General features: G+C 51.9%; 1 protein-coding gene across 8 annotated transcripts in view; it reads left to right on the forward strand.

The window, feature by feature from the left end:
- Positions 1-16,251, forward strand: part of KCNMA1 (potassium calcium-activated channel subfamily M alpha 1) — a 767,272-nt gene that overhangs the window by 204,067 nt on the left and 546,954 nt on the right. For all 8 annotated transcript variants that reach the window (XM_077124801.1, XM_077124802.1, XM_077124800.1 and 5 more), the window contains exon 2: positions 13,878-14,039. In XM_077124801.1, coding sequence (XP_076980916.1) covers positions 13,878-14,039 — 162 coding nt within the window. The remainder of the gene's footprint in view (positions 1-13,877; positions 14,040-16,251) is intronic.

The raw sequence follows: 16,251 nt of genomic DNA on the forward strand, positions 1-16,251 counted from the left end.
GGTGTTTGTATCTGGACATGTAACTGCGCTAAGGAATGGCAATTAGGGGGCCCCACTCGGTTCAAACTTCAAGTCATGGAAACTGGCCTGAGTTAGCCAGGATGTCAAGCAAGGCCTGGAAAGTGCCTGCTTTCCCGATGCCTGTGAAGCCAAGCCGCAATTGACTCCATTAAGTCCGTATCTGTTAATCCCTTTCTGTAGGCCAAACCCTTTGTGTGCCTTCAGGAAGCTTCTAGCGTAATTGGGGAAATAAGATGTGCAGGGGCGCACAGATGACAGGGCTCCCTGCTGGTGTTGGTCTGCTGTTGAACAAGAGGAGCCGATTGTGAGCACTAGACTTAGAGTAGGGAGCACTCCAGGGTGGCTGGAGAGAGGACTTCAGTGGACCCCGGGATTTACTGGGGAGGATGAAGGTGGATGGAGAGTCGTGGAGAGGATAATACAAGAATGGGGATGGCTAGCACCAGGGGGTGGAGGTGAGGAGACACAGCAGGGGAGAGTGAGCAGACAGGTCTGACCTGGGATCGGGGTCAGTGGGGAGGGCAGCAGGGAGGTTGCTTTATCTCTGTGGTTTCCTGCTGCAGGGGCTGTGAGTGCATTGGAGCCCCAAGGTCGGGAACCCGGGACCCTTGCTGTGGCCCTTAGCCCTGAAACTCAATGCATCCTCTTCTCCCTGATCTTTGGGCCAGTGCTAGCTGAGCTGCTGTCGCCCTGAGGGTCATGCCTTCCACCTCAAGCCCCAACTGTCCTGGCCCATGACTGTGACTGACTTGGCACTAGAAGTGTGGCCTCCCTGGGCCTTAAATTTCTCCATCTGTAGAACCAGGCATTTAGAGTACGTGAGTGGTTTTTAGACTTTTCATGGGATGGACAATTAAACTTCAAAAAAGCATAGAGAACATCCCAGGGTTGCCAGTTGTTTATTTTGACAGGCAAGAACGTTAGAAAAGAAAACTTTAAATGCCAGCTCTACCATCAATGTCATTTCACTAAAAGGGCGTGTTAATACACAACAAAGGAGTGACGACATAATGTCAAAGAGAAGGACAGCTCTGCCCCAGAAAGGCACGTGGCTGCCTTTTACCAACGTATGAGTCCTTTCATTGACACGCTTATACTGCATTGTGCTGCTGCTTCTCATTTCCTCAGCTTGTCCTGGAGCAGCAGAAGTCTGTCGCCCAGCATGTGAGAACTAAGGGGCTGGAGGAGCCTTTGCCCACCTCCCAAGATCCTTTGCTGTGGAGGGGGAGACCCTGCCCAGGTCGTGTTATCCAGCTGTTCTGCAGGGCAGTGAAAGGCTCAGTTCCTTTGCTTCTCCACTCTTGTCCCCTTTCACTGTCTGTCAGTTCCCTCCGGAGGCAGGGACATTCCCAGTTGTCCTGTGGCTGCTTTTCAGGAGCTGGGAGAAAGTGGGACAGGAGGAAGGGACAGTGGCCTTTCCATTCAGATACATGAGTCCTGCAAATTTCAGCTGAACGCCTTACCTTTGTGTAGTGTGCAGTTCCCCAGCGCCATTCACACCCTTGTTATTTGATCTGTCTTTCCCCCCACTAGCTCGAGACATAAAAGTTAACTTGATCTTAGCACAGATTTTTGCAGTCTTTTATGCCAAAGAAGGTTTTGGCTTTTCTCTGGCTTTCTGTTATCCATGTCCCTGTCTTTCTCGACTAGAAACCAGATTCTGCCTCTGTTTGCATGAAGCAGAGAGAGATTAGGTTTGCCTTCTAAGAAATAAGGGATTCAAGTCCTGGTCAGCTCTTTATTAAACTGTATGACCTTGAACAAATCATTGTCCGAGGTCAAGTGCATTGTCTGGCCCTTAGTTAATAATAATAGCTGCTGTTTACTGCACTCTTCCCATGTGCTTTGCTTTCTTCATCATCATTAGTCCTCTAGCTGCTCTTTGAGAAATGTACTTTTAAGCCGATTTTGTCAATGAGGGAACTGAGGCCGGGATGAGGTGTTTTAAGTTTGCATAGCTAGTGAGAGAGGAAGGAAGCCAGGATTCAGACTTGGGATTCTTCAGACAGCAGCGTCCATGCTTTTCACACTTCATCTACATCTCTCATCCACGTGGAGTTCTTCACAGTCTCTCTATGAAAAATTTGTGACCCTGGGTTCCTCCTTTCTAAAGGAAGGGACTCAGGACTACACAAAGCTCTCAGGTCTCTTGCAGTTCAGTCTCTACAGTTCTGTAATTCTGAGATTCATTTCATTAGAAAAAAAAAATTGAAGGGGTTTAAGTGCTCTCCTTGAAACAAGAACCACACTATATTGCCTTCTTAGAAAATGCAACCTTCTCCTACAAGGAGAAGGGATTTGCATTGAGCTCGCTGGGCTGCAGTGGGATTTGATCGCTTTTTAAGGCTGCTGTGCTAATCGTCAGCCTAACAAAGCCTCAGTGCCTCTTTGCTTGTCTTTAAAATGGGTATAATAGTGCCCTACTTACAATATTGCTAACAGGATTAACCGAGATAACACAAGGTAGAACATTAGAGCCGTTAGGAATCCTTTTGAGCTGCTGGACGCTCCTCAGACTTGCCTGATGTGATTACAAGTTATTCTTCATTGGAAAAGAGATGGGATTTTTGTCTTCCAACTGGGCCATGTGATCGTTTTCTTGTCTGGGTGATTCTTAAGCCCTCCTCCTCCCAGGGAAGGAAGGGCTGGCTGCCTGCAGACATGGCATCTCTGCAGGTGAGCAGGCTTGGGTCACCCTGCCCAAGAGGCAGGGCTGATAAGCTCCCCGCTAATCCAGTTCGAAGTGCCTGTGCTCCAAAGAGTAAACGCTCCACTGTCACTTATATTTTCCCATTTTATTATGCTAATAGGAGAAGGAGATCATTATTTTGCAAATGGGGTGTTTTTTGGCTGAGATGTATGCATTAGCCCAGAAAGTGGGAGGGTAGGAGGCATTCCACTGAATTTTAAGCAATAGTTGTGGCCATTTGAAAACGGCCAGGGCATTATATCTAAAGGGCCATTATGTCCCCAGGTTGAGAATCTCCCTCCCCAGGCCATTTCTCCAACTCCTAGTTCTTAGATGGTCGCTTATAACTGAATTTAAATACCTACATTATAAAATGTTGTTATTTAGAAGCCATAAGGTATAAGATAACTGTTTTAGTGTAAGAAATAAATAGCCCATCTCTTCCTTGCATTTTGTGCATATCCCCAGGCAGCATTGGAATAGAAGGAAAAGCATAGTCATTAGTCTTAGAATAAACTGGCTTTAAATTTCAGCTCTGCCAGTTAAGAACAGAATGGTCTTGAAAAGTTATCCATCCGCTCTGAGCCTCATAAAATCCCTACCTTGCAGGTTTGTTGTGATGATGAAATGAGATGATGTAAAAACACCCAACTGAGAACATGGCCCATAGGTTCAAGAAGGAACCAAGAGTTTCCTGAGGGCCACCCAACTTCCTTGGTTTTCAGGAGATTGGAGAGAGAACCTGAGAGGGTCTGGAAACATTAGCCTTTTACAGGTGAGGAAAATGACACCCAGGTGACTTGCCCAGGGTCACACAGCTGAGTGCAGGTACCAGGTAAGGGACTTAGACTCCAGACCTCAAGGTCAGGCAGCTTCAAAGTGAGACAGAAGCTTGGGGAGCATTTGCAAAGCCTCTTTGAGTTTGAGACAAAGAAATCTGACGCTCAGAGATGGTAAGGCGTTTGTTAAAGGTCATCGGCCTTTTTCTCCTGCCACCTTTTTCTACCCCAAAGACTTAGGAAGAACAGTTGTTCACACACGGTGCAGGAGTGCTCCTGAGAGTGAGAATTTGGACGGTGAAACCGGAAAGCAATAGCGAAAAGTGCCTGTGATTATGGAGTTATCTTGTAAACAGCAGAGAGGCCCAGGAGACTCAGATGGGTTTTCTAGGATCCCAGAGCAATGGCTGTGGCTGAGCTTCTTTTATCAGCTCCCCTGGCCTGAATCTGTGAACAAGATGTCCTTGCCTGGGAGGTATAGCCACCCTAGCAAGCGCAGTAGCTGCTGGATGAGTTCATCTGGCACAAGGGATGGATATTTGGTGAAGGCTGGAAGGTGCAAGCAGGGGCGGGCAGGGGGGACTTGTCCTCTTGCTGCCCTTGTTCTCTTAGGCCCCAATGCTTGAGCAACTACTTCCTCTCCCAGCTCCCTCTGTGGCAACTCTCACCATGAAAATCCCAGCTGTGGGCCCACACCAGGCTTTGTTTGTTTGAGCTGCTTTAGGTAATCGGCCTAATCCCCTAATACACAGGATTATTGGTACTTGGAGGACGCCCATGGCTTTGCCACCAGCCAGGACGGGAGAGAGACTGGGTGGATTTCCTCTCGGGCTGTTTGGCAGGGGTGGGGACGAGCTGGAAGACACTTTCCCAGCCTTTGGGTCTGGTGAAAACCTGAGGTTAAAAAACAACCAGGAGAGCAGCCCATCTGGAGGTACGCTGGGAGCCCCAGGGATTTTAGGGTGTTGGAGTTCAGGCATTGCTGGGTCTTAGGTCAAACTGTGCCACAGAATGTCATAACTGTTGTCACCTGTATGTGTTACTCAGAGGATTTCAAATGGTTCACTTAGACTCAGATAAAAATCTAGGACAGGACCTTACTGGGTAGAATTGCTCAGTGCAATTTCCCAGGGCTCCAGCAGCCTTGTCTCCTCTGTTCTCCCTCGGTAACCACCTAAAATGCCTCACCCAACACTGCGCTCCAATGAACAGAGAACTCAAGGTTTAAGCCACGTCTCGCCCTCACTTCCCAGGTGGGACTTCTGTTCAGAGAGGTTAAGTGGCTGGCAAAGGTCACTCAGCCTGTTCCCGGCAGAGCCAGGCCTAGAATGTTGACTTCTTGACTCCAAGTCCAAAGGACTTTTCACCCAGCCACTGTCCCTGTAACAGGAGAGAAAGATGCGACTGAGGGCAGCTGCCTGCAGGGCTGCTGGGTCCATCTTGTCGGATGAGCGGGGGCAGGGAAAGGCAGGGGAGCTGCTGGGGTACGGTGGGGGTGACAAGAGGATGGGGACGGGCACCTCCAGGCAGATGGAATGAGTAACTCAGAGCAGAGCCATCGATGCAGATTCAGCTTTCTGATGTAGATCAAGAAAATCTGAGAACCAAGTGGGACTGTGGGACACGAGGATGGAACAGACAGAAGTGTCCTTCCTTCTTCCACAGCCCTCTGGGAGTCGAACATCCTGGAAAATATCCCATGGTACCAGGGCACTGCGCAGAGGGTCCAGGCATGAGACTTCCAGGGATGGGTGGAGCTGCCGGTGGGCGGAGGGGAGGGGTTTCTATGGGCCGGCCTCCCTGAACCCACTGGGCCCCATTCCCACCCCAGGTGCCTCAAACCCTACAGAACTCAGCCCCCTGGCGTCACCCTGATTTCTTGCCTCCTGGAGCATGAGGGTGCTTAGAAGCTCTGGGCAGAGCATGCAGGCGTGAAGGGCCTCTGCGGGTGAGGAGGCCGACTCTTCTGCTCTGGGGGCAGCTGCCTAGAGAACCTCCGTTCTTAGCAGGCGAGCTTCATGGCCTGTTAGTGTTGTCATGTCCATTTCCGATGTGCTGCTCTGCTCCCTGGAGGATGATTAACCACGTTCCTTTCTGATTCCATGTTCTGCTTCCTGAGCAGAGATTTACAGCAGACGAAGGACTGTGATCCCTGTCCTTGATCTGACCACGCTCTCAGGGCCCGGGGACCGCGAGGAGGTGTGTCTGTGGTACCCGCAGTGCCCAGGAGTGGGCTGAGGGAGTGCACGCAATAATAACCCCACTCTTGGGCACTTTGCAACAGTCTATACCCCATCCTCACGCATTATCTCATTTGCTTCTCTCACACAGGCCCTGGGAGGACACCAGGACAGGTACTTGGCCCCATTTTGGCATCAGACAGCTGGGTTTAAATTCCAGCGGTGGCTTCCTGGGCCAGCTCCTTAGGCTCTTGTCTCTCAGTTGAGAGCACTGCTGCCTGCCTCACAGAGTTACTCTGCTGGTGCTCAGAGGCGGTGGCTGATATTACTGTAATTTTCTAGTCTAGGTATTGTGCATATCAAGGGTTGATTTTCTTTTTGCTACAGTTTCTTCCTTCCCTCCTTCCCTCCTTCTCTCCCTCCTCCCTCCCTCCATCTTTCCCTCTTTCTATCCCTCCCTTCCGCCCCCCCCCCCCCCACCATTCCACCAAGATGTAGGAAGTGCTTACTGTGAGTTCCTGGTATCTCAATGTGGAGGTTACAGCACTAAACAAAACAGACACAAATTCTTTCCCTCGTGGAGTTTACAGACAATAACAAATAACAAATAACAAGTATGTGAAATGTGCAGGCTCTCAGATGGTGGTTTAGATGCTCTGAAGAATAATCAAGCACGGGTAGGGAGTGGTGAGGTGGAATGGGCTGTAATTTTACATAGTGTGGTGAGGGAAGGCGAGAATTTGAACCAAGACCATAAAGAGCTGAGGAAGCTGCCGTGTGGAGATCTGGGGCAGAGAGGGACAGCCAGTGCAAATAGCTCTGAGATGGGAGTGGGACTGCAATGTTCTGGCAACACAAAGGAACCCAGCAGCTGGAGTGGAGTGGAGTGAGAGGGAGAATGGTAGATCCCTCGGGTGAAGGGTGGGGTGGGGGACAGACTGGCTGGGACAGACCCTGTGAAGACTTGGACTTGCCCTCAAGAGAGGTGAGAAAACCCTGGAAGGTCCTGGGCACAGAGTACTTTCCCTCCCAAATGGTCATTGCTCAAACAGCTTCACAGACTTAGTATCAGGGAGCCAGTGTCCAAAGAACTGAAGAGTCATTAGACCTGGAGACAGACCTGGATCTTTGGGGAGGGTCTGGGGCCTCTGTAGCTGCTGGGCACCACCCCAGGCCATCTCTCCAGCTGGGAGTTTGGAGAGAGGATTCTGGCTCCCCCCTCCCAGATGGCCTTGATTGGCTCCCCTGTCCCACTGCAGTCAGCCGTCCTGCAGGTGTGCTGCCTGAATAATCTTGGCACCTGGCTCGGTCCAACAGGTGTCTGTGGTTCTGCCTGGGGTGAGTGAGCACAATCTGGCAGGAGCAAGTCTGGTGGCGGCTCCCAGGAAGGGTGTGCCCAGTGTGGCAGGCCACCTGGCACAACTTGGCAATTCCAGCATCCTGTCTGAAGAGCAGGGTGACAGTCTGAGCCCTGCCCCTGCACCTGGGTGGGGATCTGAGCGTTCCGGCACACACCTCTGAGTGCTCTGGCGTTGGGGTTCTGAAATCCTTTCCCCAGAGCAGCATTGCCTCCTGCTCAGAACCAGAGGGCAATATGCCACACTTGCCTGGGTGCTTTTAGAACCTAAAGCAGTTGGTGCTTTTAGAAAGTGCTGGGCTCTACTTTACCAGAGTAGGGTTTTTGCAAGAATCAAACAAAATAGGCAAGGTAGGACTCATGTCTATTTACAGGAGAGGACGTGGAGCTTTTGGGAAGGAAAATGACTTGCCCAGGGGCCCTTATTAGAGTTGGATTTGGCCTCAGAGAAGTCTTTTGGCTCTTGGAGCTCCTCTACCGGTACCAGAGGTGAGAACTTCCCAGTGCTCTGGGACCAATTCAGGAAGAGACAGCCCAGATCAGAGGGTCCGAGGCTGTAGGATGATAGGATTTGAGGGAGCTGGCTCTTCAGTGCTGGGCCCAGTAGCTCTCACTGCCGGGGGGCGCCGGGCTCTCAGAAGACTGAGAGGTTGCTTCCACCCAGCGAAGGGTGAGAGCACATGGCAGTATCCCTGCCATGGTCCCCACAGTTGGACTGAGGACTGGGTCCAGGTGGATGTTTGGTGCTTTCTGCCAGGCCTCGGGACACCCTGGGGCAGCATAGGAAACTGCTTGGAAGCAACTCACGCACTTGGGTTAGATTTAAAGGAATCACCTTTTTTTGGAGGCAATAAGAGATAAGAGAAACAGAGCCAGATGGAGGTTCGCATCTTGGTTGGGGTGTGAGGAGGCATTGCCTGGCTGGCCGGGGCAGCTCTGGGCACGTGGCTTCCCTCCAGGCCCCCGGTTTTCTCCCTGGTAAAGTGAGGAGGGACTGGAAACAGTGAGGACTGCGAAGGCCCCTTCCCAGCCTTTCATCTTCGATTTCCAGGGGAGACGCCCAAACGCCCTACTGATGGCTGTTCCTCATCCTGCACACGGGGAACTGACTGTGCCCTTGGCCACAGGTGGCATTGGAGTGGCCACTGCAGAGAACACCCCTAAAAGGAATGCGAAGGCAAAAGCAGGGGCAGGCCCTGTGCCTGGGGACTGCCTGGCTTTTCTGCTCTCCGCCCTGTCTGGCCGCCTGGGTCTGCGGCCTCACCCTGAGGCCTCCCCACCCTGTGGTCTGGGCACTGAGATTCGAGCTCCCCAGAGGGCAGCTGTGGCTTTACCTCGGACTCTGATGGGGAGAGAAGAACAGGGCTGGACGGCAGAGGGTTGGCATGGTTTCCAAGGCAAGGCCAAGCTTTCTTGCCTTTCTCAGTTGCTGCAGGAGCTCCGGCAGGACCTCTGCATTCTGGAACAAATCCCCTCCCCTCCTCATTCTCATCTTTGCCCTGTTCCTTCCTCCTCCGTGTTCCTCTCTGCCACCCAGGCAGAGAGACCTCCTTTCCTCCGCTTAAGATCTCAGATGGCCTGTCACCCTGAGATTGTGGTAGCTGGAGTCTGCAGTTAGCAGGTTTCTGTCTCCTACACACGCACGCACAGAGAACACAGTGATTTCCTGAAGAATGGGTAGGGATCGAGGTCAGGTCTGCCCAGGCTCTGGGGGATGCCTGTCCGGCCCCCTCAGGAATCCCCCCTGCATAGTTTCTGGGTTCTCGTCTGCGCTGGGATGTGGGGGGTCCTTCGGGTAGCTGAGGGTGCTGTAGGTTTGGGGATGGATGGACAGCCACTTGGCACGGTGGAAAGAGAAGTGCACTGGGACCCAGGAGGAGCCCCTCTCTGGTTCTTGATCTCATCCAGAAGATGGAGGTTGGTCTAAGGATGCTCAGAGGCAGAAGGGATCTAAGAGGTTTTCTGGTCCAGGGCTGCATCCCATGAAGCCTAAAGAGCACCAGCTTTCCTGAGGGGGGACTCACAGCCCCTGCAAGGAACTCCTCCAGACCTGGGGTGCCTTGCCTCCCTGGGGCCTATTGCCTAGTTAGAGGAGAATAGCCACATTTGTCCTTCTCTCTGTAATGATTAAGTGCGGGTTCCCTTTGGGCTTCCAGGGTCTCCAGATCTTAGCGATGCAGCTTTACCTGAGTCCCCCAGCGCCAGTTGGGGAGTGCTCCATCATCGGCAGCTGGGATTGCCGTGTGTCGAGCTCTGCACCAAATGTAGTTTGTTACTCATCTCCTAAGCTTTGCCAGTTCCTTCGCGGGCCGGGTGTTACCCCCACGTCACACTGAGGTGGCGGGGGCTCCTGGCGCCCACTGGCACAGCCTCAGGGGCCAGGTGGTGAGTGGCGGAGCTGCGTGAAGCCCAGGTGGGCTCGCTGATGCCAGCCGAGCTCTCAGACTCTCTGCCTTCCTCAGTTGCTCTGTCTGTGAAATGGAGATGACTGCACCTGCCTCTTGGGTTTTTAATAAGGCATGAGAGATAATACAGAGAACGTCATTAATTCAGTCGCTGGCACCCAATTCTGGCTTGATAAAGGGTGGCCATGACTGTTCTAATGGACTCTGCCCCTCACCTCTCTTTCCTCCTGTGTGCCCCCAACGAGCCCTCTTTAACCCCTCTGGACCTCAGCCCCCTTTCCTCTGGAGCAGGGGACTGTCCTACCTGCTCGGTATGAGGGATGCTTTGGCTAGAATGAGATGAGTACTGGAGAGATGGGCCCTCTCCGTCTGGGCAGAGGACCAAGACCGTGGCCGCGGCATCGGGCTTTGTGCAGCTCCTTCCCCCCTCCCCCTCCCCCCTCCGCCCTCTCCTCCCTCCCCCTTCCCCCAGCCCCCCTTCCCCCCCAGCCACTTCCTCCTCCCACTTCCCACAGTGGTAATTAAACCCACAACATCTAGTATAAGCAAATAATAACAAGGGCACTATCTGCCTTTAGTCTGTGTTTTTCCTTGTCTATCATAAAATAATTAAAATAATGAATGCCTTGTGAAACAATAGGTAAGAGGACTGGCAAGATAGCATAATCTGCCATATACCTCTTGTGCTGTGAATTATTGATGCATTAAAAGCGTGGTGACTGCAGAGGACTCCCTTCCTCCCAGCCTTTCTCAGGCTGGTTTCCCCCCTCCAGGGTCTGCCAGGTGGCCCTCGAGCCTGAGCTGCCAGGGCAGAGGTACAGAGAGCTGGCCCCTCAGACCCCTGGGGGGGTGGGTGGCTGTGGGCCAGTTCAGAAACCTTCCTGGGAGGCGCTGCTGGAAAGGAAGCCCAGGGGCCTTGGACGGGAGGGCCTCCTCCCCGCTCCCATCTCCTTTCTGCCCCTCCTGCTCTAAAAGGGGCAGGTGCTTCTGCCCCTGGATGAAGGAAGAGACTTATAAAGGAAGGTGGGGGGGGGTCTATGCCTCATTTGTGCCCCACCCCAGATCTACCGGATAGGAATCTGGGGGCGGCCCAGGTGTTTGGTGTTTTAACCGGGCTGCGAGTGATTATGGTTCCTGCCAAGATGTGAGAACCATTGATTAAGGGTGTCGGGGCAGCAGGAGGTGACGTGGGAGGTGGTGGGGCTAATTAATTGAACATGTATTATGTGCCTGCCACCCAGGGCCTCTGTTGCCTGCTGGACACCCACCTGTGCAGGGTGTCACCTGGGTGAGGTTAGGGGACCACCGTGAGTCAGGCTGCCGAGTCTGGCCTGGCAGCAGGCCCTGCAGGTGTCAGCAGGTGACACTCAGAGTTGCACACCTGTGGCTCCTTAGACCTGTCTCCTCTTGCCCTGTTCTAGCTCTTTGGGACTTAACACACTTGGGAATTGGCATCCGGGCCGGTGCTGCTTCTCTTTTCTCTTGCTTCCCCAGTGTCAGGAGAGGCCAGAGGGAGAGAAGCAAGCTTCCAGAGCAGCTTCCTGCCTGCTACAGCCAAGTCCTGGAGAGGATGACTCATTCCGTGCGTGCGTCCTCACTGCTGCCTCCCACTTCCCCTCTTCCGCACTCTCCCGCACCCCCCCCCCCCCCCACTGCAGAGAAAGATTCCCACCTCTGCCTGTGATTTCCCCTCACTCCAAGTCACAGCCATCCCCAGTGCTGGTTTGCTTTGAAAATTAATTCTGGATTTTAAATAAATGTAATTTGCTGGCATCTTTTTTTAATGTCTGCATCTACAGTAATAATCTCAGTGGGTATTTAAGTATGGGGGTAAGCTCAAACTTTAGATAAACAAGGAATAATTATTGTAGTATAAAATATGCCCCATGAAATATTTGTTTATCTGAAATTCCAATTTAACTAGGCATCCTGCTTTTTGCTCTGTCAATCCTAAACCCAGGCTCTGTAGCCAGTGAGGGGCTGATATTTGTAACTTTAAAAAAAAATAATTTATTCCTATTTTTGAGCCAATTATATGACAGGTATGCTTTTAGGCACTGAGGATACAGCAAAGAACAAGACAGACAAAAATCCCTGCCTCCATGGAGCTTATGGTCTAATGGGGGAGGCAGAGAATGAAATGAAATAAGTGAGTTATGGTGCATATTTAAGATTTTAAGTGCTGTAGAGAAAGACAGAGCAGGAAAGGCAGAGCTGCTGGAGGGTAGGGTTACAAGTTTAAAAGGGTGGTGAGGGAATTGCCCCATGGAGAAAGTAGCATTTGAGTCAAGACTCAAGGGAAGTACATCAATGGAGATTTATTGTCTGTTGTAACTGAAAAGGTATGGCGTGGATTTCAGGCATGGCTGGCTCCAGGTGTTCACATCCTGACACCAGCACTTTATCACTTCTCCTATTTTCCTGTGTGGTAGCCTGGTTCTCAGGGAAGATTTCCTTTCCCCAGTCTTTCCAGTAAAAATCTTAGGCTTGAGTCTTACTGGGTTGGCTTGGGTCATGTGACTACCTCTAGCCAGACCCCTTCTCTGGTCATGTGACCACCTCTGGCCAGATCCCCTCTCTGGTCATCTGACCACCTCTGGCCAGATCCCTTCTCTGGTCATGTGACCACTTCTAGCCAGACCCCCTGCCTGGTCATGTGACCACCTCTGGCCCATCCCCCTCTCTGAAGCCAATATGGAGTCATCAGTCCCTTTTCAACCACATAAACTAAAATGGGCAGATAGAAACTTCCTTAAAGGAAATTTAGGGTGTTACTATGAGGAGGGGTGTGAAAGCTGGGCAGGCAAAGGCCACAGCAAGCCCTCCAGGCTCTCTTCTAGCCCTGCTGGGTCCCTGGACAAGTTGCCTTTCCTTCAGAGCTTTGGGAATATTATTATTATTATTTTTTAAGAGTCAAAATCTTCTTTTTCTCACAAAGAGATTTTTAAGCACAAATAGAGTCTTGGAAAAGAAAAACTTTGTCTTAAAGAGTAGATCAGTTAAAACCATGATCCATCCCTCTCCCAGGCTCTGGACCTGATGAGGTGCCCTGCTCAGAACATGCTCCTCCGTATTTTTAGAGGGTAAATGCAGCAAGTCCTGGGATGAGCCCCTTTCCCATCCCGTCCTTTGGGAGCCGGTTCCCAGCAGCTAGCGCTCTGCCTGTGCCTGTACTGGGAACCCCTTAGCATCCACCTCTCATCCTGACTCCCACCCCAGGATGCAGAGAGCCTCCTGCTTGTGTTACATGGAAAGAGCCCTGGGCGGGCTCTTTCTGAAGGCAGTTAGTTGCTGCCCGCAGTTCCTCCCCTCCCCTCTGTTACTGGTCTCGGGGGGGTCCTGATGAGCAGCCCTGTGCCGGGGGCCTACAGTGGGAGCATTTGGAGCGACTTCTGGGTGGGTGGTCGCCAGACCGAGGTGTTCAGGGAGGGGAACTTCCCTTTCCTCGTCTAAATACACTTGGTGGGTGTAGGGAGCGGGCCATCCAGGGAGCTCAGGGTCTACGCTGGCTCTCAGATTGGGCTCTTAGTTACTGTCAGAACTGGGCAGCATACGTGTGGAAAAGACTCAGGCTTCAGAGCGAACGGACCTGGGTTTGAAGCTTAGCTTTTCTCCTTACTGGCCAAGTGAAGCTGTTAATGCCCTTTCAGTTTCTTCCGTAAAAAGGAGTCGTTTTAAATGACATGATGTGTAAATGACATTAATCAGAGTGCTTTCTACATCAGACCTGCTGGGCCTGTCACATAGTTGGAGCCAAACAAATGTTAGTTTTTTTCTGTCTCTTTGGTAGGTCTGATGACATTCATTCATTCATATAGTCTTTCATATAATAAATATGTTTTGAGTACCTAGTGTGTGGTAGGTTTTGCTGTCAGGGGTAGGTATAGAACAGGAAACAGGATAGAAAGGCCTTGGTCTTCGTGGAAACTTATATTCTTGTGGGAACCTGCCCCAGCATGTGTATGCAGACATAAATACACGCCGACGTGCAGGCACCTGCTCTCTTCCTTGTACGTGTATTAGTGACATACCTGCATCTGCACACAGGGAATGCATGCCTTGGCGTATCAAAATGGTGTGTGGACCAGTGTGCACATGCACCTTCCTTGTGTACAGTGCAACATGCTTGCTTGCCCTGCCCACTTGTGCACACACACCCCACTCCTGCACCCTCTGTTCTGCATGACCCCGCTGCATTTACTGATCCCACATTCGTTATGAGCAGATACATTAAAAGCAGGATAGGGAGGTCCAGGGCACTGACCAGGGATTGTGGAGTCCAGGATGCTATGGTCCCTTTCACAAGGGCCTGAGAGAGAACCCTCAGTTCTCTCTCAGTTGAGAGAGAATCCTCAACTGGGTATCCCTTTCAGCTTTGATTCATTATGGGTGTGTTGTTTCTTTAATCTGTTCTAATGTCTCAACTCTTGTTCTCTCTGTTGCCAGGAGGCCCAGAAGATTAACAATGGTTCAAGCCAGGCTGATGGCACTCTCAAGCCAGTGGATGAAAAAGAGGAGGCAGTTGCGGCCGAGGTCGGCTGGATGACCTCTGTGAAGGACTGGGCAGGGGTGATGATATCTGCCCAGACGCTGACTGGCAGAGTCCTGGTGAGTTCACAGGTCCCCTGGTGTCTGTTCTGGGATCACTTTGTTTATAGAGATGTGAGGTTTCATTGGGCCGTCTCCAGACGCTGGCGGTTGGCCCTCTGTGGCCTGGGGAGGGATCTGCAGATAGAAATGGGCCAAGCCAAGGGGCCGGAGGCTCAGCTGGGGGGGATCTTGGGGCATGTCCTCTGCCAGCACGATAGGAATGCACACACCACAGCCATCCTGGAGAGAAGAATGGGTCAAGGAACTGTGTATTCAGAAAACTGCAGGTACCCCTGGATGCTGGGCTCCGGGGAGTTCTGAGCACTGACGTGTGTGTTTGGTGGCCTTATGGGAACATGATTATTGCCCTCTGGCCACCAGGCAGAAAGCCCTTCTGGGACATTTCCCTTTCTGCTGAACCGTGTGAGCTGTACCCTGCCCATGATGGATATCATCCATTATCCCAATGGGGAGATTCCTCAGCCGCCCCCGAGGCTGCCTGGCCCATGCTTGGAGCGCTGCTCATGAGGTTCTCTCTCAGGCCCTTGTGCAGCCAGGGCTCCTCCTGCCCCTTCTCAGTGCCCTTCTTGCGTTCTTTGTGATCTGCTTGTTATGGAGCTTGGCTTCACCAGCTGGCCCCTTGAGCCCCTGGTTTTGGGCAAGAGTCATCTGTGGGACAGGCTGAAGTGACCCCATCCTGGTTTGCTAAAACCAGGGAAGCCCTGGGCACATGGGGTTGAGTTGGTGAACTAGGGGGGCTCCCTGCCAGGGGTGGCCCTGCCCACTGACTCTCTTGGATCTGCTCTGGGTCAGGACTTCCCTGAGAATGGTGCTGCATTTGGGTGATTTCTCACTGTTGAATGTGACTCCGGGGCATCTGGTGTGGGCTGCCCTTCCCAGGCCTGAAGCTGGGCTCGGTCAAGAGTCACTTGGCTCATGGACAGCATGGACAGGGAGGTTTTATGGCTGTCCACTCAAAGGTCAGCCACATACACTGGGTGATAGATGTCTTTGCCCTCATCAGTCCATGGCACAGATCGCAGTGAAGAGGTGAATGTACATGGAGGGAGGTGAGTTCTCCTCCTTGGAGGAGCTCAGTGTTCTGTCAGGACTGAATCTCCCACACACTGCTTGAGGAAAGGAGTGAGATACTGAGTGCCAAGCTGGAGTGGCCAAAAGTGGGGTTCAAACAGCCTTTAAGGAGGATGGAGTCCTGTTAACTTATGGGCCTGTGTTCACTGAGTCTCCTCAAGAGACTTGAATCAAAGCTGTGGCTGATGTAAATCGATGGGAAGACAGCACAGGGAGAAGTTTAAAGGTAGGGTTTGGGAGGAGGAGAAAGCAACTGATGAGGTCATTTGCTGCAGTGGAGGAAGACAGAAGTGGGAAGATCTGGGCCATCCCCTGGAGAGATGGGGAGCCCTGAAGTGTCTAAAGAGGAGGAGCTTATGGGAGCGTGTGCTGGGCTGGGCTGTGTCACACCTACATCCATCTCCCCTGCTGGCTCTTCAGTGAAGTATCCATTGCTCTCTCACGCTTGCATAGGTGATGTTCCCGTGTGGGTCTTTGTCTCCACATAGGACAAAATGGAGACAGTGCATTTTATACGGACAGTGGTGGTGGTGGAGGAGGGGTGCAAACAGATTGGCTGCCCAAGTACGACTCTTGCTTTTTCCATGGAGCCATTACAAACAATTCTAATGATTGTCATCAGCATCAGCCCACAGTTATGGAGTGCCAGCTCTGGGTCAGCTCAGTGGAAAACAAGGAACAATCTGGATTCTGCACCATCGATGGAAATTATTGCAGGAGCATCTGGAGAATAAATGCTGTGTGTGTGCAGTGGGGGAAGAGGGACCTGAATAGGAGAGGGGGATCAGGAAGTTTTCCAGGAAGCAGAGCCCTTGAGCTGAGGCTTCCATTTCAAGATGAACTGAGCACATGCTTTAACCACCCCTGTCCCTTCTTTATGGAATCTTTAAATATGGTAGGGAAGATACAACGAGATAGAGAGCATTCAGTGTGCCAGGATGCCTACTAAGACAGGAAGTATTTGAGTTGATCTCTGAAATGTGAGGTGGAAAGTCAAAAGAGAGTTGAGCATTCCAAAGCAGGCAAAGGGCAGGGTGGGGTTGAGGCGAGAGCACACATGGTACATGGAGGGAGTGAAGAGTGGCCCAGAGAGGCCTGCAGGCTGCGTGTACAAAAGCATGCAGGGGGGGAGGTGAGG

This window comes from Tamandua tetradactyla, chromosome 13 (assembly GCF_023851605.1).
Source record: "Tamandua tetradactyla isolate mTamTet1 chromosome 13, mTamTet1.pri, whole genome shotgun sequence".
Classification (NCBI taxonomy): Eukaryota; Metazoa; Chordata; class Mammalia; order Pilosa; family Myrmecophagidae; genus Tamandua; species Tamandua tetradactyla.